The sequence below is a fragment of the Aquarana catesbeiana genome, linkage group LG04 (assembly GCF_042186555.1).
Source record: "Aquarana catesbeiana isolate 2022-GZ linkage group LG04, ASM4218655v1, whole genome shotgun sequence".
NCBI lineage: Eukaryota > Metazoa > Chordata > Amphibia > Anura > Ranidae > Aquarana > Aquarana catesbeiana.
The window spans coordinates 434,265,770-434,290,977 of record NC_133327.1 but is presented as its reverse complement, the minus strand read 5'-3'; the positions used below and the strand labels follow the sequence as shown (position 1 = coordinate 434,290,977).

The 25,208-nt window shown below is 42.8% G+C and overlaps 1 protein-coding gene across 1 annotated transcript in view; it reads left to right on the top strand.

Annotated features, from left to right (window-relative positions):
* Positions 1-8,954: 8,954 nt before the first annotated feature.
* The window catches only part of LTV1 (LTV1 ribosome biogenesis factor), a 49,957-nt gene continuing 33,703 nt past the window's right edge, over positions 8,955-25,208 (top strand). The window contains exons 1-4 of the mRNA XM_073627409.1: positions 8,955-9,132; positions 13,328-13,459; positions 20,650-20,835; positions 23,058-23,145. Coding sequence (XP_073483510.1) covers positions 9,130-9,132; positions 13,328-13,459; positions 20,650-20,835; positions 23,058-23,145 — 409 coding nt within the window. The 5' untranslated portion in view covers positions 8,955-9,129. The remainder of the gene's footprint in view (positions 9,133-13,327; positions 13,460-20,649; positions 20,836-23,057; positions 23,146-25,208) is intronic.

Here is a 25,208-nt window from a genome sequence, read left to right as displayed (position 1 = left end):
GTGAGGTCAGGCACTGATGTGGATGAGAAGGCCTGGCTTGCAGTCTCTGCTCTAATTCATACCAAAGGTGTTCTGTCAGGTTGAGGTCAGGACTCTGTGCAGGCCAGTCAAGTTCCTTCACCCCAAACTTGCTCATCCATATCTTTATGGACCTTCCTTTGTGCACTGGTGCGCAGTCATATTGGAGCAGGAAGCGGCCATCCCCAAACTGTTCCTACAAAGTTAGCAGCATGAAATTGTCCAAAATGTCTTGGTATGCTGACACCTTAAGAGTTCCCTTCACTGGAACGAAGGGGTCAAGCCCAATCCCAATCCCTGAAGAACAAACCCACACCATTATCCCCCCTCCACCAAATGATTTGGACCAGTGCACAAAGCAAGGTCCATAAAGACATGGATGAGTGAGTTTGGGGGTGGAAGAACTTGACTGGCCTGCACAGAGTCCTGATCTCTAACGAGCAGGGCCCTCTGATTTCTCCTGTATTGAATTGTATTGTACTGTCTGCTCTAATGTTGTGAAGCGCTGCGTAAACTGTTGGTGCTATATAAATCCTGTATAATAATAATAATAATAATCTCAACTAGGGATGAGCCGAACACCCCCCGGTTCGGTTCGCACCAGAACCCGCGAACGGACCGAAAGTTCGCACGAACGTTAGAACCCCATTGACGTCTATGGGACTCGAACGTTCGAAATCAAAAGTGCTCATTTTAAAGGCTAATTTGCATGGTATTGTCCTAAAAAGGGTTTGGGGACCCGGGTCCTACCCCAGGGGACATGTATCAATGCAAAAAAAACTTTTAAAAACGGCCGTTTTTTCGGGAGCAGTGATTTTAATGATGCTTAAAGTAAAAAAAAAAAAAGTGAAATATTCCTTTAAATATCGTACCTGGGGGGTGTCTATAGTATGCCTGTAAAGTGACGCGTGTTTCCCATGTTTAGAACAGTCCCTGCACCAAATGTCATTTTTAAAGGAAAAAATCTCATTTAAAACTGCTTGCGGGTTTAATGTCATGTCGGGTCATGGCAATATGGATGAAAATCAGTGAGACAAACGGCATGGGTACCCCCCAGTCCATTACCAGGTCCTTTGGGTCTTGTATGGATATTAAGGGGAACCCCGCACCCAAATTAAAATAAGGAAAGGTGTGGGGCCACCAGGCCCTATATACTCTGAACAGCAGTATACAGGCGGTGCAAACAAGACAGGGACTGTAGGTTTGTTGTTAAGTAGAATCTGTTTGTAATTTTGAACATTTTTAACGTGTTTAGCTCCAGCCAAAAAATCTTTTCTAAGCTTTTTGGAAAACATAGGGAAGGGTTATCACCCCTGTGACATTTGTTTTGCTGTGTTTCCTCCTCTTCAGAAGATTTCACCTCACTTTTTTGTCCCAATGAAAAATGTTTTTTGAAAATTTGGGTTTTTTTGTGGAACAAGGATTGGAAAGCATCAGTGGAAAGGAGAAATTGTTTTCCCATATTAACTCTTACAGGAAAGAATTTCCCTTCCTAGGGGTAGATTTCATCTCACTTCCTGTTGTCTCCTTCCGTTTGCAAGTAGGAGTCGTTTGTAAGTTAGATGTTTGAAAGTAGGGTCCTGCCCTATATACTCAGCAGAAATTTGGGCCTTAGGTGTTGCTGTGGCCACAACACTGTAAGCCCTCACAGGGCCCTGCTGTGAAATATTAGATCAAGAATTGTAATTACATGCCCCTGTTGAACAGGAGCTGAAAAATTAGGCCTTAGGCACTGGTGCTGGTGCCACAACACTGCAACCCCTCACAGACACTCTAGTTGGAACGCAGGAACGAGCCCTGCTGCAAAGTATTGCTTCAAAAATTGTAATTACACGCCCCTGTTAGACAGGGGCAGAAAAATTGGGCCTTAGGCACTGGTGCTGGTGCCACAACACTGCAACCCCTCACAGACACTCTAGTTGGAACGCAGGAACGAGCCCTGCTGCAAAGTATTGCATCAAAAATTGTAATTACACGCCCCTGTTAGACAGGGGCAGAAAAATTGGGCCTTAGGCACTGGTGCTGGTGCCACAACACTGCAACCCCTCACAGACACTCTAGTTGGAACGCAGGAACGAGCCCTACTGCAAAGTATTGCATCAAAAATTGTAATTACACGCCCCTGTTAGACAGGGGCAGAAAAATTGGGCCTTAGGCACTGGTGCTGGTGCCACAACACTGCAACCCCTCACAGACACTCTAGTTGGAACGCAGGAACGAGCCCTGCTGCAAAGTATTGCATCAAAAATTGTAATTACACGCCCCTGTTAGACAGGGGCAGAAAAATTGGGCCTTAGACACTGGTGCTGGTGCCACAACACTGCAACCCCTCACAGACACTCTAGTTGGAATGCAGGAACGAGCCCTGCTGCAAAGTATTACATCAAAAATTGTAATTACACGCCCCTGTTAAACAGGGGCTGAAAAATTGTGCCTTAGGCACTGGTGGTGGCGCCCAGAACCAAAAATGTTCTTACAAGCTATCAGCGTGATGATTGAGGAGGAAGAGGATAATTACTCAGGGATAGTCACTCAGCATCAGCATAGGCAGTCTTTGAAGGGATCTGAGATTTCAAAAAAAATTATTCGGTTACATCAGCATCAGGTGCTTGGTAGCTGGTGGTGATCCAAGACTCATTCATTTTTATGAAGGTCAGCCGATCGACCGAGTCGGTGGACAGACGCACCCTGTGATCGGTTACCACGCCTCCAGCAGCACTGAATGTGCGTTCCGAAAGAACGCTGGATGCAGGACAGGCCAGTAGCTCAATTGCATACTGTGCAAGCTCTGGCCAGTGATCCATCCTCAAGACCCAGTAACCCAGAGGATTTTCGGTGGGAAAGGTGTCCAAGTCTGATCTTGCCCCTAGGTATTCCTGCACCATGTAAAACAGACGCTGGCGATGGTTGCTGGAACCGATCATACCTTGGGGCTGCGGACCAAAAAATTGTCTGAACGCATCGGTCAGACGGCCACCTTCTCCACCGCTCCTTCTTTGACTGACCGAAGCCTCAGCAACACGTTGTCCAGAAACAGGAGTTTGTAACCTCCCAGTCTCTGGGAACGCGTTGCACAGACCTTTCTGCAAGGCCTCCCGAAGATGTTTCATTCTCTGCTCCCTCTGCGATGGCAAGATAAGGTCCGCAACCTTACCCTTGTAACGTGGATCAAGGAGGGTTGCCAGCCAGTATTGGTCCTTCTCCTTGATACCACGAATACGAGGATCCTTACGCAGGCTTTGCAGGATCAGGGAGGCCATGCAGCGTAGGTTTGCTGAGGCATTCGGTCCGGAGTCCTCTGGGTCACTAAGAACGACATGGTCCGCAGCCACCTCCTCCCAGCCACGTACAAGTCCATGTGTTTCTTGGGACTGATCCCTTAAAGACTGCTGCTGATGCTGAGTGCCAGGCTCCACCTCCATACTGACACAATCTTCCTCCTCCTCCTCTTCCTCCTCGTCCTCTTCCTGTGTGATCGGCGGGCACGCAGGAACACTGTCTGGATAAAGGGGGCCTTGAGAGCTAAGGAAGTCCTCCTCTTCCTGCCTCTGTTCTGCCTCAAGTGCCCTGTCCATTATTCCACGCAGCGTGTGCTCCAACAGGTGGACAAGGGGGACAGTGTCACTGATGCATGCACTGTCACTGCTCACCATCCTCGTGGCCTCCTCGAATGGTGACAGGACAGTGCATGCATCCCTGATCATGGCCCACTGGCGTGGGGAAAAAAAAACAAGCTCCCCTGACCCTGTCCTGGTGCCATAGTCGCACAGGTACTCATTGATGGCCCTCTGCTGCGTGTGCAGCCGCTGCAGCATGGCCAACGTTGAGTTCCACCTGGTGGGCATGTCACAGATTAGGCGGTTCTTGGGCAGGTTAAACTCCTTTTGGAGGTCCGTCAGCCGAGCACTGGCATTATATGACCGGCGGAAATGCACACAGACTTTCCTGGCCTGCCTCAGGACATCCTGTAAGCCCGGGTACCTGCCCAAGAACCGCTGCACCACCAAGTTAAGGACGTGAGCCAAACAGGGCACATGGGTCATTTGTCCCTGTCGGAGGGCAGAGAGGAGGTTGGTGCCATTGTCGCAAACCACCATTCCTGCCTTAAGTTGGCGTGGCGTCAACCACCTCTGAACCTGCCCCTGCAGAGCTGACAAAACCTCTGCCCCAGTGTGGCTCCTGTCCCCCAAGCACACCAGCTCAAGCACCGCATGGCATCTTTTGGCCTGCGTACTTGCGTAGCCCCTTGAACGCCTACGGAGCACCGCTGGTTCCGAGGAAGAGGCCATGGAGGAAGAAGAAGAGGAGGGGGTGGAGGAGAGAGGTGTGTCACAATCAGCATTTTGGAGGCGTGGTGGCGGAACAACCTCCAACACTACTGCACCTTGTCCTGCATCCTTCCCAGCTGCCAGCAGAGTCACCCAATGCGCCGTGAAACTTAGGTAACGTCCCTGTCCATGCCTGCTGGACCATGAGTCAGCGGTAATATGCACCTTACCGCTGACCGCCCTGTCCAGCGAGGCATGGACATTGCCTTCCACATGCCGGTAGAGAGCCGGAATCGCCTTCCGTGAGAAAAAGTGGCGTTTGGGTACCTGCCACTGAGGAACCGCACATTCCACAAACTCACGGAAGGGGGCAGAGTCTACCAACTGAAAAGGCAGCAGTTGAAGTGCTAGCAATTTTGCCAAGCTAGCATTCAACCGCTGGGCATGTGGATGGCTGGGAGCAAACTTCTTTCGGCGGTGCAGCAGCTGGGGCAGGGAAATTTGCCTGGTACAATCTGACGTCGGTGTACCAAAAGCAGATTGCCCACAAGTACTTGGCTGTGACACACCTAATTCTACACCTTCATTCCTCTCACTGCAGGTCTCAGAGAGGACTGAAGGTCTAGTGGGGTTGGAAATCTCAGCTGATGAGGAGCAAGGAGAGATCCTCTTTGTTCTTTGGTGTGGGTCTTTTAGATACGCTTGCCAACGAACTGCATGGCAGATCAACATATGTCTGGTCAAGCATGTGGTACCCAAGCGGGAGATGTTTTGGCCACGCGAGATACGCTTGAGACATATGTTGCAAATAGCAGCGGTGCGATCTGATGCACTCGTCTCAAAAAAGGCCCACACCAAAGAACTTTTTGAATAACGCGCAGAGACTGCAGCGCCCTGCACATGTGGAGCTTTGGGGTGTGATGCAGTCAATGTGCTGCCCTTAGGCTGGCCCCTGGAGGGCATCCTGCCTCGTTGGTGATGTGCCGCCGCCTCCTCCTCCTCCTCCTCCTCTCTCCTATCAGGCACCCACGTTGAGTCAGTGACCTCATCATCCCCTCCCTCCTCATCACTGGAGCAAACCTGGCAGTATGCTGCAGCAGGGGGAGCATGACTGCCAGATTGCTGTCCTTCTTGGGCACCCCCTCTGTCCGTGCTCATGTTACTGCCTTCATCGAGCTCAGTATCGTCATCAGAGCCTTCCAAACGCTGGGCATCCTCCTGGAGCATGTACCCAACACTGTGGTCAAACAGTTCGAGGGAATCCTCATGAGGACATGGTGGAGCTAGGGAAGGAGTCACTGATGACATTGAGCTGAGGGAAGAGGCCGCTGCTTTGCCAGACAAAGCACCCTGGGCATGGGTGAGAGAGGATGAGGAGGATGAGGACGGCTTGGTCATCCACTCGACCAAGTCTTCCGCATGTTGCGGCTCAACACGGCCAGCTGCCGAAAAAAAGGCCAAGCGTGTCCCATGGCCACGTGCTGATGAGGATGCACCGTCTCCACGACCAGCACTAGACACAGAGCCTGCTTGCCCTCTCTTATTGGCTTGTGACTGTCTGCCTCTCCTTCTTGGCCTTCCAGACATACTAATGGCCTGTAGCTGCACTAAGCTGGGATAGAACACCTGTAATTTTCTTCAAGTAGCTTTATATACTGTAACCAGACAAGCCTGCCTGTCAGTAGGAAGATAACAGGAACGGATCTAGCTGAACACTGTGAGCAGGACGCACTGTACTAAATGTAAATAGTCTAGCTGCCTGACCGTGGTACTAATAGGATCAAATAGAACACCTGTAATTTTCTTCAGGTAGCTTTATATACTGTAACCAGACAAGCCTGCCTGTCAGTAGGAAGATAACAGGAACGGATCTAGCTGTACACTGTGAGCAGGACGCACTGTACTAAATGTAAATAGTCTAGCTGCCTGACCGTGGTACTAATAGGATCAAATAGAACACCTGTAATTTTCTTCAGGTAGCTTTATATACTGTAACCAGACAAGCCTGCCTGTCAGTAGGAAGATAACAGGAACGGATCTAGCTGAACACTGTGAGCAGGACGCACTGTACTAAATGTAAATAGTCTAGCTGCCTGACCGTGGTACTAATAGGATCAAATAGAACACCTGTAATTTTCTTCAGGTAGCTTTATATACTGTAACCAGACAAGCCTGCCTGTCAGTAGGAAGATAACAGGAACGGATCTAGCTGAACACTGTGAGCAGGACGCACTGTACTAAATGTAAATAGTCTAGCTGCCTGACCGTGGTACTAATAGGATCAAATAGAACACCTGTAATTTTCTTCAGGTAGCTTTATATACTGTAACCAGACAAGCCTGCCTGTCAGTAGGAAGATAACAGGAACGGATCTAGCTGTACACTGTGAGCAGGACGCACTGTACTAAATGTAAATAGTCTAGCTGCCTGACCGTGGTACTAATAGGATCAAATAGAACACCTGTAATTTTCTTCAGGTAGCTTTATATACTGTAACCAGACAAGCCTGCCTGTCAGTAGGAAGATAACAGGAACGGATCTAGCTGAACACTGTGAGCAGGACGCACTGTACTAAATGTAAATAGTCTAGCTGCCTGACCGTGGTACTAATAGGATCAAATAGAACACCTGTAATTTTCTTCAGGTAGCTTTATATACTGTAACCAGACAAGCCTGCCTGTCAGTAGGAATTTAACAGGAACGGATCTAGCTGAACACTGTGAGCAGGACGCACTGCACTAAATGTAAATAGTCTAGAAGATAACAGGAACGGATCTAGCTGAACACTGTGAGCAGGACGCACTGCACTAAATGTAAATAGTCTAGAAGATAACAGGAACGGATCTAGCTGAACACTGTGAGCAGGACGCACTGCACTAAATGTAAATAGCAGGAACGGATCTAGCTGAACACTGTGAGCAGGACGCACTGCATTAAATGTAAATAGTCTAGATAGAAGATAACAGGAACGGATCTAGCTAAACTGAATACAGTGTATATATATATATGCAACACCTGGGATGCATATATATACACAATACACTGTAAGTGCAGCTAACTGACTGACTGTTCTGCCTAATCTATCTAACTCAAATCAAATGACACTGTCTCTCTCTCTCTCTATCTCTCAGCACACCGGAACACACACTACACAGGGCCGCCGTGCAGGCGGCCTTATATAGTGTGGGGTGTGTACTAAATCCCCTGAGCCATAATTGGCCAAAGCCACCCTGGCTTTGGCCAATTACAGCTCTCTCTACTGACGGCGCTGTGATTGGCCAAGCATGCGGGTCATAGTGCATGCTTGGCCAATCATCAGCCAGCAATGCACTGCGATGCCGCAGTGAATTATGGGCCGTGACGCGCCACACGAATTTAGCGCGAACGGCCCATAACGTTCGCAATTCGGCGAACGATCGAACAGCCGATGTTCGAGTCGAACATGGGTTCGACTCGAACACAAAGCTCATCCCTAATCTCAACCTGATAGAACACCTTTGGGATGAATTAGAGTGGAGACTGCGAGCCAGGCCTTCTCATCCAGCATCCCAAATGCTCTTCTGGAAGAATGGTCAAACATTCCCATAGACACACTCCTAAACCTTGTGGACAGCCTTCCTAGAAGAGATGAAGCTGTTATAGCTGCAAAGGGTGGGCCAACTCAATATTGAATCCTACGCTAAGACTGAGATGCCATTAAATTTCATGTGTGTGTAAAGGCAGGCGTCCCAGTACTTTTGGTAATCTAATGTATTTAGGACAGTTGTAAAAGTCACAGATTTTTACAAACTGTCAGTAAATTTACTGACAGTTGACAAACCTGAAGCCAGCACATGAGGCTGGTAGAACAACCAAACAGTGACTGCATTTGACTGGCTACAGTTAGTATTCCGCCGATTTTTTTTTACTGCCCATGTCCTCTGATTTCTCATTTGCAGTTTGTCAAGCTGGGTGGTGTCGTTAAGGCCATCCACAATGCTCAAATTTATAGGAATCAATTTCCATAATTAGAGCTGTGCATGGCCGCCAACCTGTGCCTATATAACAGAATGTTAACAATTACATACATAAAATAAGATTAGGATAACACTTTACAAAACAAATTCATCCTTATAGAAAAAAAGGCAACAAAACCTATTATTTAACTAAAATAAAAGTTATTGGACAAAACTGTAAGCTGAGCATCAACGTCTACTGTTACAAAGACAGAGCCGGAACTAATCTACTTTGCCAATAATACCAGGGCAACTATTTGCTGTAACACAATTACGTCGAACACGCATGTATAGTTATAGAGGTAGAGTTAAATTTCCCAAAATCGTCTCCATCATTTAGCCCTCATGTCTAACGTCAGCCATTTTCTCATGGAACAAAAACTTCCTAGAAATATACGACAGCTTGGTCTTTAAAAAACATGTCAGCAAGGACAACCAGAAAGTGCAGAACTTTTCTTCTAGTGTTCAGTGGAATTTGCTTTCCTCTAGTGGCGTCTTCCAAAGGTCCATAAAAGGGGGGCGCAGTTTTTTTGTTGGCATTATATTTTTGTTGGTTGATTCAAAGTTGGTAATTCGGTTTTGTGAATCGGTTCCCAAATATATAATTATACGTTTGTTTAAAACTTTATGATGTAAAGCGAAAGCATTCCAGCAACTCTTACGCTATGCCCCCCCTCGCCGTGCTGAGAGATTGGTATGACCCGGTGTGAGTGTGGAGCGTGCTGTGTATGCAGAGTGGTGCTCACACATGGTATTCCCCCTCATACTGTCTTTTCTACTCGTCCCAGGTATCTTCTTGTGTGTGGACATTGAGGATTGCTGGGGACATTATATCTATGGAATAAATCATGGTAAGAGCAATAGATCTTATATCTGTACCACCACTAGTCTCCTCTGTAACATGACATGCCCCCACTCATGTCTGCTCATATCTGTTAGACCTGAACTGAGTGCAAAAATGTATTATTTTTCTAATTTCAGATAAAGTGAAGAGGGATCAGGACCCCTGTCAGTTTTTATTGCTGTCTGCCTCCCTGTCAGGGAGGTTCACTCTCTCTGTTTGTCCAGTTTACCATTATCACCAAGAGTGAAAGAAAAACCCACATTTTGTGTTGTCACCAGGACAGGAATAGAGGGGAATTTATCCAAAGGGACACTGGTTCTTGTGACTAAGGATTCCTTCCGTTTGAAGGAATTTCCGCACACTTCCTGATTTGGCTAGGGAACAGGAAGTGAAGAGAAACTCCCTAATGAGACACAGATGATAAAATAAAGTCTGATGGGTGTTGTTAGGTATTAAGCATGAACTCGGGCGTATTCGCAAACAGCACGTGCAGAGCCCGACAGGAAGTCGGCGCTGCGCTAATCACAGGTAGTGATACATTTCCTGATCTCTGCAGCCACGTATTGGGACAATGTCTCACTGCCTGTGATTAACGCTCCACAGTGCCGACTTCCTGGCGGGCTCTGCACTTGGGGTGTGTGAACACGCCGGAGCTCATCCTTATTAGGTATGGGTTTTTAGTAAGGATGAGCTCAGGCGTGTTCACACACTCCACATGCAGAGCCCACTAGGAAGTCGCCCCGGCGCTGCGCTAATCACAGGCAGTGAGACATTTCCTGATCTCTGCAGCTGTGCATTGGGAAAATGTTTACTGCCTGTGATTAGCGCAGCGCAGTGCCGACTTCCTGGCGGGCACCACATATGGGGTGTGCGAACACGCCTGAGCTTATCCTTAGTTTTTAGTGCTGTCTGTGTCCCCTGGAAATTTCATCTCACTTCCTGTACTGAAGACACAATGGCAAGTGAGGCAAACATCCAGATGGCAGTAAAATCCTGAACCGAAGATCTTCTTTTTACATTACTTTTTCTAGAGCAGCTTTGCTGGAGTTCCATTTTTAAAGTGACCTTGGCATGAAACCTGCAAAATAACAGAGTGGCTACTTACCTTTCCTGCTGCCCAGGCCACCTGAGTGTTGCTTTGTTCATTGAAGTCTTTCTGTGATGTCCTCAGTGCTCTTAGCCCAGAGCCCCCACAACTCTTACACCGCGTACACACGGTCGGACTTTTTGGCTACAAAAGTCCGACAGACTTTAGTCCGACTTTCGACTGACTTTTGGCGAACTTTAAATGGACTTTCTAAGGACCGGACTTGCCTACACACGATCACACCAAAGTGCGATGGATTTGTACGTGATGACATACGACCGGACTAAAATAAGGAAGTTGATAGCCAGTAGCCAATAGCTGGCCTAGCGTGGGTTTTTGTCTGTCGGACTAGCATACAGACGAGCGGATTTCTGGGATCCGGTGGAGTTGCGACGTAAAGATTTGAAGCATGTTCCAAATCTAAAGTCCGTCAGATTTGCGACTGGAAAAGTCAGCTGAAAGTCTGGGGAAGCCCACACACGATCGGATTGTCCGCCAGATTTGGTCCGTTGGACTTTTGTAGCCGAAAAGTCCGACCGTGTGTACGCCCCATTACTGTCTTCTCCTGCTCACCTCCACCAGGAATTGGGGAGAGCTGTGGGGGACCAGGAAGCTCAATATTCCTGTAAGTGTCAGTTTCCCTATGGACTGGACTTCAGAATAAGACTTCTACTGAATGGAGCAGCAGAAAAGGTATGTTGCCCCCTTTATCATTTTGCAGGTGCACTTGTTGGGAAAACAGATTTTTTTTTTTTTTTTAATTCAATGACCGGGTCTCTAACATTTATGTGATGGCATGGTTTTTTTTGTGTCTTTCTATCGTTTTCCGTAATTGAAACCTCCAAAGCAGTTTTTCATACTAACCTCTGGAAAGTGACAATGTTTTCTGAGGTCAGTTTTTACAGCAGCATATCTTGCAAACGACACACACATTACTCTCATCTACCTTAAAGAGTGATTTTCAAATTGCTGGAGTTCTTTTTTAGCCAGGCACGCACAATGCAATTGTTTTTACCATTATTATTATTATACAGGATTTATAAAGCGCCAACAGTTTGAGGAGTGCTTTACAACAGTAGGGCAGACAGTACAATTACATTACAATTCAATACAGGAAGAATCAGAGGGCCTTGCTCGTAAGAGCTTACATTTTAGGATCTACCATACTCATTAGATCCATGGATCTTCCTTCAACCATGCAAACACTTTCATTATTTAGAAGACGCTGAATACAATTTCCAACATGCTGGCCATAAACAGGGTACATTTTTTTTTTTATTTTATAGAAACTTCTACCAGTTACCAATAGCAACCCATCAGAAAACATGTAGTTTATCATACAATGTGATAAAGCCAGCTACTTGGTATCATCCATTGCTTCAATTATTTATTGACTACATGGCAGGATACAGCAATAACAAGCAAACGTGTTTTGGCCGAAGCCTTACATGGCTCAAACACGCTACCTTGTTATTGCTGTATCCTGCTATGCATTCAATAAAGAATCATTGCAATGGATGATACCGAGTAGCTGTCTTTTTCTTTTTTTTGCATCACTGGATTATTGCTATAACTTAAAGGCACTTGGACCAGAGCACCAGCTTCCCATCCCCAAGGCAGTTTGGGATAGTGCACTTTTTGTTTTTCTATGGTTGAGCCCTAATTGAGGGTGAAATACATCAGTGGGGGAACTGCTTTGCCCAGTGAGAGACATCATCCATTACAAGCCATGTTTTTGCTACAATGAAGTTTATTTTTTTGAAAATGTTTGTTTATTAACGTTTTTACAGCACATACAGTACAACGTGTAACAAAATTCCTCCCTCCCTCTCCCTCCCCCCCAACCCTTGTGCAGCCTTTCACTATTACTAAATCACATTCCATACTCATAACTGTTAAAAAGAAATTTTTTAAAAATTTTGTTTTCTAGGGATCAATGGTACACCCAATCATCACACAGTCAGATAATTATCTAGTCACGATTACATCATCATTTTACCCAATACATAGAGTGCTTGTTAAAGCGCTCACCCACCGTAGCAGATCAATTCAAGGTGTCCTTGTCGTCCAGCCAACATTGCCATACTTTCTCAAATTTTTTAGGGCAACCCCTGCTTAAGTATGTTGCTTTGTAAAAAGGTAGTGCTTTATTGATTATGCCTTTCCAGTAGGACACTGTGGGCGGTTCAGGTTTTTTCCAACACGATAACATAGCTTTACGTGCATAAAAAAGGGAGAGAGAGATTATAGTTCTTTGCGCCCTTCGGGGCGCCAACTCCTCCACTAGGCCAAGCTAACAGACTGCGACCGTAACAGGAATCGGTACCAAAAGTACTTTCTGTATAGTGCGTGTTACCCCTTTCCAGAACTCCCTTATCGGCTGACATTGCCAAAATATGTGGTCAAAATCAGCATGGCTAACTGTGCAGCGCCAGAATTCTGTTGCACCTGTACCATATATCCCAGCTATCCTTGCAGGGGTATAATACACCCTGTGAAGTATTTTAAAATGAATGAGCCTATCTCTGGCCGATTCCAGAGTCTGGAACGGGTGATCCCACATAATCCCAATCTTCCCCCCCAAAATCTGTTACTAGTGCACTCCATGTGTCTTTGCATTTGTTGAGCATTTTTGGCCTTTCCACAAATAGTTGTTTGTAAACTGTTGATAGCGGTTTTTGTAGGTCCTCAGCCCCCAGCATGTTCTCCAATGGAGATGTGCCCAGCTCTAGTGTGTCAGAACTGAACTGAGTAAGAAAAGCGTGTCTTAACTGGAGGTATCAAAATAAATACCGGTTAGGAAGATTATATTTATCTTTAAGTTGGTCAAACGTGAGTAATACAATGAAGTTTATTGACTAGAAAAAAACAAAACAAAAAAAAAAACGGTGTGCAACCTGAAAGTGTGTGATTAAAAACATCTTGTAATGCCCAGTTTTTAGCAGACTGAAAATGGTCCTATTTATTGAATAAGCTAATGTTTAATGTCAAAAAGTCTGTAGTACTGGGTATTCACAGTTCAGTAAATAGTGTGGATAGGTTTTGTTTTTCCTGACAAAATATACTTTTGCTTTATTGCTGTTGCAAACAGCTAATGCATTGTATTTTATTATAGCCTCACAGAAAGAAGAAGCCCTTCATAGAGAAGAAGAAAGCAGTTACTTTTCATCTGGTCCACAGAAGTCAGAGGGATCCACTAGCTGCTGATGAAACTGCTCCACAGAGAGTTTTGCTACCTGCTGATAAGGTATTCTGCTATACTTCCTCTAATGTACTTCTTAGGTGCCAATCTTAATTTTTCATTATATTGAATTTGGGTCATGCATATAACACATGTTCTTTACTAGCTTTCCTCTAGTGTAGAAATACTAATTTGTCCACCTAGATGTGTATTGCTTTGAGAGGCTGATACAACTTAAGGCCCTGACTTTCTAAAGCATAGAATGTAAGGCAACAGTGTTGCTTTGAAAAATAATTTTACTGCTCTTGTTTCTTATGCTTTTCATTTTGCACTCCTGTGACCTAGATTCAGCCAACAGCGGGCTAAACTCCACTGACGTCTGACGTTACAAACTCGGTCCAGACTATGGAGGGATGCCGACTTTTTAATGTCGAGATCCACCCAGGTGCCTGGCCAGCAGCTGGCTCAGCCTCTCAACGTGCCGTTGAGAGCCTATGCCAGCCACTCCCCTCCAAAGCCCAGCACCCTAGTTTTGCGCTGGAGGGGCAGAGCAGAGAGCCAGTGATTGACAGTCGCCGCTCTCTGCTCATTGAAGGAAGAGAACTGATTGATCAATGGCCCTTCTTGGTCTTAGAGCTGGCAGGGGACAGCTGCAGCATTGGCTGGATGCTGCATTCACCTAGGTGAGTATGTACAGTGCCTTGAAAAAGTATTCATACCCCTTGAAATTTTTCACATTTTCTCATGTTACAACCAAAAACGAAAATGTTATTTTTTTGGGATTTTATGTGATCGGTCAACACAAAGTGGCACATAATTGTGAAGTGGAAGGAAAATGATAAATGGTTTTCCAAATTTTTTACAAATAAATATCTGAAAAGTGTGGCGTACATTTGTATTCAGCCCCCTTTACTCTGATACCCCTGACTAAAATCTAGTGGAACCAATTGCTTTCAGAAGTCACCTAATAAGTAGAGTCCACCTGTGTGTAATTTAATCTCAGTATAAATACAGCTGTTCTGTGAAGCCCTCAGAGGTTTGTTAGAGAACCTTTAGTGAACAAACAGCATCATAAAGGCCAAGGAACACACCAGACAGGTCAGGCATAAAGTTGTGGAGAAGTTTTAAAGCAGGGTTAGGTCATAAAAAAAATATCCCAAGCGTTGAACATCTCACGGAGCCCTGTTCAAGCCATCATCCGAAAATGGAAAGAGTATGGCACAATTGCAAACCTACCAAGACATGGTGTGTCTTACTACCTAAACTGACAGGCTGTGCAAGGAGAGCATTAATCAGAGAATCAGCCAAGAGGCCCATGGCAAGTCTGGAGGAGCTGCAGAGATCCACAGCTCAGGTGGGAGAATCTGTTCACAGAACAACTATTAGTTGTGCACTCCACAAATCTGGCTTTATGGAAGAGTGGCAAGAAGAAAGCCATAAGAAGTCCCATTTGCAGTTTGCGAGAAGTTATATGGGGGACACAGCGAACATGTGGAAGAAGGTGCTCTGGTCAGATGAGACCAAAATTGAACTTTTTGGCCTAAAAGCAAAACGCTGTGTGTGGTGAAAAACGAACACTGCACATCACCCTGAACACTCCATCCCTACCATGAACCATGGTGGTGGCAACATCATGTTGTGGGGATGCTTTTCTTCAGCGGGGACAGGGAAGCTGGTTAGAGTTGATGGGAGGATGGATGGAGCCAAATACAGGGCGATCTTCGAAGAAAACCAGTTCGAGTCTGCAAAAGACTAGAAACTGGGGCAGGGGTTCATCTTCCAGCAGGACATTGACCCTAAACATACAGCCAGAGCTACAATGGAATGGTTTAGATCAAAGCATATTCATGTGTTAGAATGGCCCAGTCAAAGTCCAGACCTAAATCCAATTGAGAATCTGTGGCAAGACTTAAAAATTGCTGTTCAGACGCTTGCCATCCAATCTGACAGAGCTTGAGCTATTTTGCAAAGAAGAATGGGCAAAAGTATCTAGATGTGCAAAGCTGGTAGAGACATCCCCAAAAAGACTTGCAGATGTAATTGCAGTGAAAGATGGTTCTACAAAGTATTCACACGGGGGGATGAGTATAAATGCACGCCACACTTTTCACAGATTTATTTGTAAAAAATTTTGAAAACCATTTATCATTTTCCTTCCACTTTACAATTATGTGCCACTTTGTGTTGGTCTATCGCATAAAATCCCAGTAAAATACAATTATGTTTTTGGTTGTAACATTATAAAATGTGGAAAATTTCAAAGGGTATGAATACTTTCTCAAGGCACTGTATGTTTGCTATCCTACACTTCCCCTTTAAGGCTAAGTTCACCCTTATGAAAAAAAAAAATAATGCATTCATTATTATTATTTTTTTTTTTTTTCACAGGAAAATGTAAATGTACTACGAGTGTGGTAATCACTGTATTCGTGTTCAGTTAAGAACTACAAGTCTGTTGCTGTGGCAAATAAAACTTGTAGTTCCTTTATTCTCAGACCTCTGTAAATGAATAACGAAGCTGTGCGGGTGGAGCTCCAAAAAGCGGAACTGTTTTCACATTTGACAGCTGCTGCAGGAAAGTAGAACCATCACACACTGTCATGGGAGGATGTAGCTTTGGGGGTCAAAATTCAGAAAGTCCAGTTACCCTAATTTATGCTTCATGCAATTCTTCCATTCATTCATTTAGAAGAAGGTCTTTATTCAAGACTTTATAACCCTTTTCTATACTGCAATTTCTTTGCAGGGGAGGTAAAGCATGGGCCTAAAAGGTGTTTTTGTTTTGTTTTTTCCCTCCCCTGAAATAATATATGTGCTTAATTGGCAGATACTTTATTGGGTAGAGTTGAGAATCTTTGACCTGTGAAATCACAACCTTGAGATCAGCTGTTCTAGGTAATTGTCAGCTAGAAAATATTCACACAGCAGGGTGTCTTAGTGTATATCGTTAATCTCATAAAAAGACAGAGAACAATAATTAACTAGAAAAGCTACAATTTCTGGGGAAATTGTGTGAAGTGTTCTTGCCTCCACCAGTAGTCTACAAGCATTATCAAGCCTAGCAGATGAAGGTATGACCACATGCATTTGGGGGGGTCTCAGCATCTTGACGTAGAATGGAGGTGAAGGTGTGCTATCTGTGTGATGATAATCAGTGTTTACAACCACTGTTTCCTAGCAACGCTCATGCCCTGTTTATGCGTCACAACCACTGCTCAATACACAGGATCATGGTAGCTGTAATAACTGTGCAGTACTTCAAACGGTCGTATTTTAAAAACTATAAATCTTACAGGGAAGAGCTTTATATTGTGAAAATCACAAGGCCCAGACCTAGATTTTGATGCATAGTATGTCTCTGAAATATTAAAAATGAAGGCACAGTCACGGTTTAGATATTGCCCTTCAAATTTGAAGTGGCTAGAGTGGCGTTTCAATGAATGTCAATGGACGGCGTGACTTGCAAACAAATGGACATATTGTGAAAACTATCAGGACTATGGCTTAGCTGTGGACATGTTTAGTGGAAGCAGGGATAGCTGAACGTTTTGATATAAGATTTGTGTAGGTGGCTTGATAATGAGGGAGTGGCAGCAGTTTAGAAATCATGTCCTGATTTTTCAGCTTTTGTCACCTCCCACTCTAGTTTTGAACATTTCCCTATTCATTCCTATGGGACCAATTTCGCCGCAAAAACAACGATATTTCGTGAATCATCCAGCGAAACATTCCACAAAGTAATAGCACACCAATCGGGAACAATCCGCACGTTTCGGTATATTACTTGTCTATGCAGTGTAAAAACTGTGGGAGGAGTTAGGGTGGTAAATTTGGCTATAATAATATATATGTGAGATAACAGTAAGTGGTCTTGCTATGCAAGAACACTTAACAAGGAAGATCGGAAGAAGGGGAATGTAGTTCAAAGAGCATGATTTTTAATAATCATAATGAGACAAAATTTTCCAACATTTAACTGTCAAGAAATACTTTTAGATTGCACTCCATGGTCAAACCATTCGGTGTTAAGCTATTTAAGTTGTATATCCAAAATTTTTCTTTTTGTAATAAGATTTTATCAGTCACCGCGTCTAGGAGGAAGATAGTAGAAAAATTCCCTTTACTTTCAGGCCATCAGTTTTTCCTGCGTGATAGTCTTTAAAATGTTGTGCTAGTAGATTCTCTCTTTCCTTGTCCTGTTCCTTTTATTTCCTTACTCGGAGGTTTTTTGATATCCCTCGGGTGTTCACCAATGCAGATCCTCAGTTGACGCTTGGTTTTCCCTATGTAAATCTTTTTACAGGGACATTCTATCATGTAGATCAATTTAGTCATAGAGCAATTAATAAATCTTTTTATTTTGAAGATTTTTTTGCTGATCCACATCGGTGAACACCCGAGTTCTATCTACAAAAGGACAGACTTGACAGTGTCCGCAAGAATACATGGCTGTAATCCTTGGCATATCTGTCAGCCAATTGGTTGGATTTTCTCTTTTTTGATATCTGAGATAATTATCTTTATCATTAAATTTCCAGCATGTGGGTTAATAATCCGTATTGTCTTTTTAACAATGTTTTGTACGTGTTATATATGTTTTCTCAAAGTATAAAGGTGTCCTATTTAGGTCTGTCATTTATACAGACTTAATAAATTATTTGAATCAAACTGCTTGGTTTATGGTGCTTTTCTTTTTGATAGTGTGGTTTCACTATCTCAATTTAATTTATGCTAATCATTAAAAGCACAACCACACCACACAGGTGAGTCAGTGGATTCTCTACCTCTCTATAAATGGTGTTCCTGTTTTTTTTTTTCCTCTCTTTTTTAGGCTTTGGTTGTCATGCTGATTTTTAGGGATGCACAGATACCATTTTTTTTTTTATGAGTAACGATTCTTTTTGTAAACATTTTTTAGTACTCGCCGATACCCATTACCGATACCTACCGCAACTTTTTTGTTTACACTTTAGCTGTCAGCAATGGTACAAAGCATTGAAAAGTTAAACCTGTAAATATATGTTAAAGGTGTAAAAATATTAACGAACAAACCAAACACAAAAAAAGTTTTAATTATTAGTAGTCTATAAAATAGAAGTGAAAAAAAAATCAGCAGTAATATAATAATTAAATGAAGAAGGAGAATAAGGAGTTAATAAGGCTGATTGGAGTAAATAAGGGGTTAAAAAGAGGATCAATTTTAATGTGAAAAAAAAAAAGTTTTTTTACTTGGCAGGTTTCTTGACTTAGGCCTGGTTCACACCTATGGAGGTTGCAGTTTGCATATTCCAGGTACATTTTGCGTTTTTCAATACACATTTTTGATCCATTGAAGTCTATGGAACCAAAAACCAGAAAAAAGTCCTTGGCCCTTTCCATAAAATGCACAGCTATGAACTACATCCATAGGAAACCATGTTAAATGGACTGTAGTGTGTTTCTGCAAAACTGAAAATGCACTAAAAAATGCATAGGTGTGAACCAGGCCTTCATCTGCAGACTCAAGTTCATCCCTTTGATCTGTACATGAATAAACAGAAAGATAAAAAGAAACAATGTTTCTTTTTTTTTTTTTTCTATCTGTTTCAGCGGCTGAGCAATATTGTTGATAAATATTGCCCGGCTGCGTTTTTTTTTTTACAGCTCCAATTGCCACACTTCAGCTGTCAATAGGTGAACCCCACTCCGCACTCAGCTGAATGAGTCATTGGTTGTTAAAGTGGTGTTCCGGCCGAAATTATACTTTTTAAATAAAAATACCCCTATAATACACAAGCTTAATGTATTCTAGTAAAGTTAGTCTGTAAACTAAGGTCTGTTTTGTTAGTTTATAGCAGTAGTTTGTTATTTTATAAACTTACAGCAGGCCGTGGCCATCTTAAGTGTGGGCATCTGAAGCCAGACTGTATTTCTTCCTGGATCTCATCCTTGCAGATCTCGCACATGCTCAGTGCAGCACAAGCAGTGTAATAGGTTTCAGGTCAGGTTTCCATAGCATCGGCAGTGTCAGAGGAAGTTGCCGCCCCTTCCCAGAAGGCATTGCAAACAGGAAATGATGCGATGGGCCACGGCCAGGGAGGAGGAAGTGAAAAATGAATACAGCAGATATACAGTAGGTGCTGAGAAAAAAAATTAAAAATATCCAATTCGTTTACAGAGCACGTTTAGTGAGGGATGCTGAAGAGTTGTGAAAGTGGGTGGAACTCCACTTAAGGACGCAGCAGCCCTACTCCTTAACAACTGATAATTTTCACATTTCAGCTGTCAGTGGGTGAATACCACTGGCAGATGAAAGGACTGAGCCTGAAAGTTTCAGGTATCGGAGCATTTGCACGAGCACCTATACTCGTGCAAATGCTTAGTACCGGTACCGTTATTGGTGCAACCCTACTGATTCTATTGGTTCTGCATTATTGATTTGAGATAGCATACAATCTAATGAGAGCTTCTTATTTGTTAGCCTTTTTCTGGGTTAATAATTTAGAAACGGCTGAATTCAGAAAGACAGGCACCTATATATATTATTATTTATTCATTTTTTTTCTTTGGGCCATTGAGGACATTTTCCTTGACTTTCCGAAGTGAGGTGAAATGCCCTCTTGAACAGCTGTTACCACAATAGGTGTCCCTAGGGAAGATTTCACTTTAATTCTGTTCCAGTGACTTCAGTCGCTAGGACAGTTTCAGAGGCTGAATCTCCCCAACAAAGACATAGACAGCAGTAGGTTTAAACACTTTAACTTTCTGTCCAACACTAACAAAAAAAAGTTTTGTCTTTATTTCCTTATGCTACAAGCAAACATTTGGGCTTTGTGTGTAAATTGTCTTGGAGTATTTCTTGCTGAAAAATGTGGGAATGATGTCTGTGCTACATAGCTGGAGTCTGTATATTTGTTGAGTTCTGTACATCTAAAGCCAATGCTCTTTATAGTGATTCAAATTTTATTTTTACTGTTTGTAACTGGAACAAATGATCCTATTGAACAGTTTCCCTCTATTTTTGTCTGGGGACAACTCCATTATTTTTTGATTTTTTTTTTCTCACTTTCCTTTCCATCAATGGTGATCTCCAGGACAAAAGAGAGACAAAAAGTGTGTGAATCTCTCTGATAGGGACACAGATGACAATAAAAAACTGATTGGTGTTCTAACCCTTCTCTTTACAAAATAAAAAAAAAAAACAAAAAGGTTTGACTTTAGATGCATTTTTATCAATTTAATAATAGCTAATATATTTTGTGGGTTTTTCTTCTCAGGTAGATGCAGATAAAAGGAGAGAGGAACAAAGAACATTTGGTGTTTTCTTTGATGATGACTACAATTACTTACAACACCTTAAAGAAGTGGGCCCCGCTGAACTTGTTCCTTCTGGACGACCACAAAGTAGAATTATTGTGACTGATGATGGAAAGGTAGAAGAAGAAGAAGTGGAACAAATTCCAGTGAGTTTCGTGTTAGTCTGAGAGTATTTGTTAATCTTATTTACCACTTCAGCTCCGGAAGGTTTACCCCCCCTTCATGACCAGGCCATTTTATGCGATACGGCACTGCGTTACTTTAACTGACAATTGCGCGGTCGTGTAACTCTGTAGCCAAATATGTGCTATCAACAAAAAAGACCGACAATTTTGAAAAAAAAAAACATATTTTTTTTTTTTCTGCTAGAAAACTTATCCAATAAAAAAAAATGTAAAAAATCATATTTTTTTCATCAATGTAGGCCAATATGTATTCTGCTACACATTTTTGGTAAAAAATCCCAATAAGCATATTTTGATTGGTTTGCGCAAAAGTTATAGCGCTTACGAACTATGGGATATTTGTATTTACTTTATTTACTAATAATAACTTATAAGTAGAAACTTATAGTGGGACTGCAATATTGTGGCAGACAAATCAGACACCTAACTGACCCTTTTGACACTTTTTGGGGACAAGTGACAATAATACAGTGATCAGTGCTAAAAAATATGCACTATCACTGTACTAATGACACTGGCACAGAAGGGGTTAACATCAGGGGTGATCAAAGGGTTAAATGTGTTCCTAGGTTGTGACTACTAACTGTGGGGGATGTACTTTGACTCAGGGAAGGTAAAGATACGTGTTCCTGCTTAGCAGAAACGCAGGATCAGTACATTCCCCTCTCACACAACGGTGATCTGCCTTGTTTACATCGGCAGACCGCCGTTCTGCCTGTATCCCGAACAATTGACAGGTCCCAGCAGACACTACTCCCGATACTCCCAGAGCCGGATCTCTATCACTGGAGCCTGTCGGCAGGTAACCTTTTTGAGCCCAGATCGGCAATAATCTTCTGGGATAGCCTATTTAACACAGAACATTGTAGCCTCCCTGGCGGTTTTCCCGAGTGTGGCTCGGGGTTAAAATTCAGTACCATTAGCGGTAACCCCGAGCCACACTCGGGATCGCATTGCAGGATCCTGGGGCGGCGTTACTTACCTTGTCCCCGGGATCCTGCGATGTCACCCGCAGTGTCCGTGGGCTCCGTCCTCCTCCGAAGCCTCTCCGTGCCAGGCTCCGTTCCCTGCGAGCGGCGCGACGCACGGGGGCGGAGCCTGGCGGCAAATTCAAAAAAATGTCAAAAGCATAACACATACAGTACTGTAATCTTACAGATTACAGTACTGTATGAAATGATTTCACATCCCTTTTGTCCCCAGTGCTTTGTCCCATGCCCTGCATGCAATTTTACATGATATACACTGTTCTTTCTGCCTGGAAACTGGAGATTGTCCATAGCAACCAAAAAGTGTCCCTTTACGTCAAAAGTGGCTTTAGACCAGCTAGAAAACAGCGATAATAAATTAGAACACTTGCAGAATTGAGCGATAGTGAATCGTGGGGAAATTTATTTTATTACTATTTTTTTTTTTTTTTTTTTTAATTATTTATTTTTATTTATTATATTATAATTTATGTTTTTGTGTTTCAAACTTTATCATACCCGGGATATCTACTAGACTCTGGTTTGGACAGATTTAAGTGTGTTATTGTTAAGATTTACAGACCTACAATATAAAACGCCAAATTTCCATGCAAAATAATGGTACCGCTTTCAGCACCTAAAATCCGAAATAATCATACCGCCAGGGAGGTTAACTAATGGTAACTTGTCTTAGGCTCCAGTCACACCTTGGCATGCCAATTTGTGGGCTGAATCGCCGAAATTCTGCCCACAATTTAGAAAACACCGCAAATCGCAGTTAGGAGATACAGGATGCCATGCCAACACAATGTGCCTGTATCTCCTATAGTTAGTGCTGTGATTGACAGCGGTTCCAAGCAGAAAGTTCACTGCTAAAACTACATACACGTCCTCTGCTATGGGAAGAGAAAAGGAAAGAATGGAGGCTGTGTGGTCACATCACCGCAGGGTTAAACATTTGAAAAAGGTGTCGTGGTTTCATGGTTGTTTTTGTTTTTTATATATATATATATATATATATATATATATATATATATATATATATATATATATATATATATATAATATGTGCAAGGAAATGATATTTTCTGTGTTAGAATGAATTTTTGTAGTCATATGTTCACCAACACTTTAAATATGTCTGCTTTTTTTGATTTTTCTGTCCACAAAGACATTTATTTAAACTGTAATTGGGGATATTTACTTATTTTTTAGCCCCCAACTATAAATTTACCATCTTCAGTGTTTGCATCTGAGTTTGAGGAGGATGTGGGATTATTGAACAAAGCTGCACCTGTTCGAGGTAGGTTCTTTTGCAAATATATCCTTTGGTGAAATATATTTCAGTTTTCAATCTATTTATTAATGGTCTCTTAAACTAAAGAAAAAGTAAGGTGTCCTAATAACATGAAACTATTTAGGACTGCAATTAACGTTTTTCATATTCAATTATTTGGTCATTTTATTGTTTTGATCAATTAATTGGATAAAAACCTGGTGGAATGTTGTGTATAATTTAGTTGGAGGAAATGCAGTCTGTTCACATAATGTGTAATAAAAACATCTTTGCCATTCTGAATCTTCCCTCCAACCACTTTGCATATTGTTTTATATATACTGTGAATCTGTACTTGGCAAATATGCAGCAGAAATCTCCCTCCACTAAGTCTGGCTGCAACCATTTTAACTGTGTGCAGCTGAAGCTGCTACCTGTTCACTTTCTGGATTTACATAGAGGCTCACCTCCAGCTCTGAGCACTGCAGCTCTCATTGGCCCTCTTATGACTCATCCCCCTCCCTTCCTGGCAAACTCTCACAAGTGTGAGAGAGGTGTGCATGATGTCGTAAGCCTAGGCTTTTTACCAGACAAGAATCAGGAAGTGAGCTGTACTGGCAGAAAAAAATGTTTTAAAAATGTTTTACTATCCAAAGTTAAAACAACAAGGACAGAAGATTTAATAGATGGACAGTTGAAAAAAATGACCGTAGGTCCACTTTAATATGTAAAGTTTTTTAAAAAACACAATTTATTCTTGAACATATGTAAGCAGTGGTAAATATAAATAACTAGCTATATGGTTGGGGTTCAAAATCTCTAATCAATTCTGAGAATAATGAACAGAAGATAATAAATAAAATATATGTGTGTGTGTGTGTGTGTGTGTGTGTGTGTGTGTGTGTGTATGTATATGTGTGTGTTGAATCTTGTACATATCATCAGACTCAGAAATCCAATATTTCTATTCAAAGTAAAGACCTAAACCACTGTTTTGCAGACAGGACTGTAATATAATATGTATGAGCTGTCATGATGGGATTAAAAAAATATCCCTTTTATAGTACAAAAACTGTAGATAATCACTACTATAATGGGTTAATTTATACTGTGGAACAGTGAAAGTAATATATACTGTATAATAATATACCACAAGGATATACAGAGAATTTTATTGTGAGTCAGACATGAAGCTACATTGAGCTGTATGTGTGCTGCACTGTGTGACAGCTATTTTTATAGGTGTTTAATTGTTTCAGCCCTAAAACTATTATTAAGAATTATTAAATCTAAGCAGGGTAGCCAGTTAATCTAATAGATCCTGACAAAAGCAAGAATATAGTGTAATGAGTAGAGTAACAAATGTAATGCTTTACAGCTTTACTTAAATTACTTACCTGTAATGGAGTAAGTCCCACGATGTGCAGGCTGCAGGACTGCCCTGTCCCCTACTTGCTGCTGAACTTTTGATGCTGTGGGGTTTACCTGCTTGAGGTTTCTGGGCTCAGCTGCTCTGAAGATGATCAGGCTGGGTTCACACTTATGCGAATTGGATGCGGATTTCCCCGCATCCAATTCGCATTACAGGGAGAGTGTGACCGGCTCTTAATGGAGCCAGTTCACACATCTCCAGGGTGGCCGCAGTCTGCATTGAAGAAGGATCCTGTGTGTCTTTGGCTCAGAATCAGGTTTGAATTCAGGCAGAAATTCAAACCTGATTCTCACCTGAATTGGTGAACAGGGATGCACCTGACCCCATGCTGTGAGCCTCAACACGTGTGAACCCGGCCTCAGACGGGGATACACCAATGAATAGGGAAGAGTGTGACCAGTCACAGAATTCTCTCTCCCCTTCACAGATCGTGTCATATGCATTGTAATCAGTGAAAGAACTTTTCTCAATGTAGGAGAGGGCAGGTGGGGGTATGTCCCTTTTAAATAATCCTTAGTGTAGTTGAGCCCAGAGACCCAAAGCTGTTTACCCTCACAGCACCAGATTTTCAGAATCCAGTAGCCTGGACATTGTGGGACTTCAATTCAATAAAGGTAAGTAATGTAACTAAAGCTGTAGAGAAACTACTTTCCCTGGT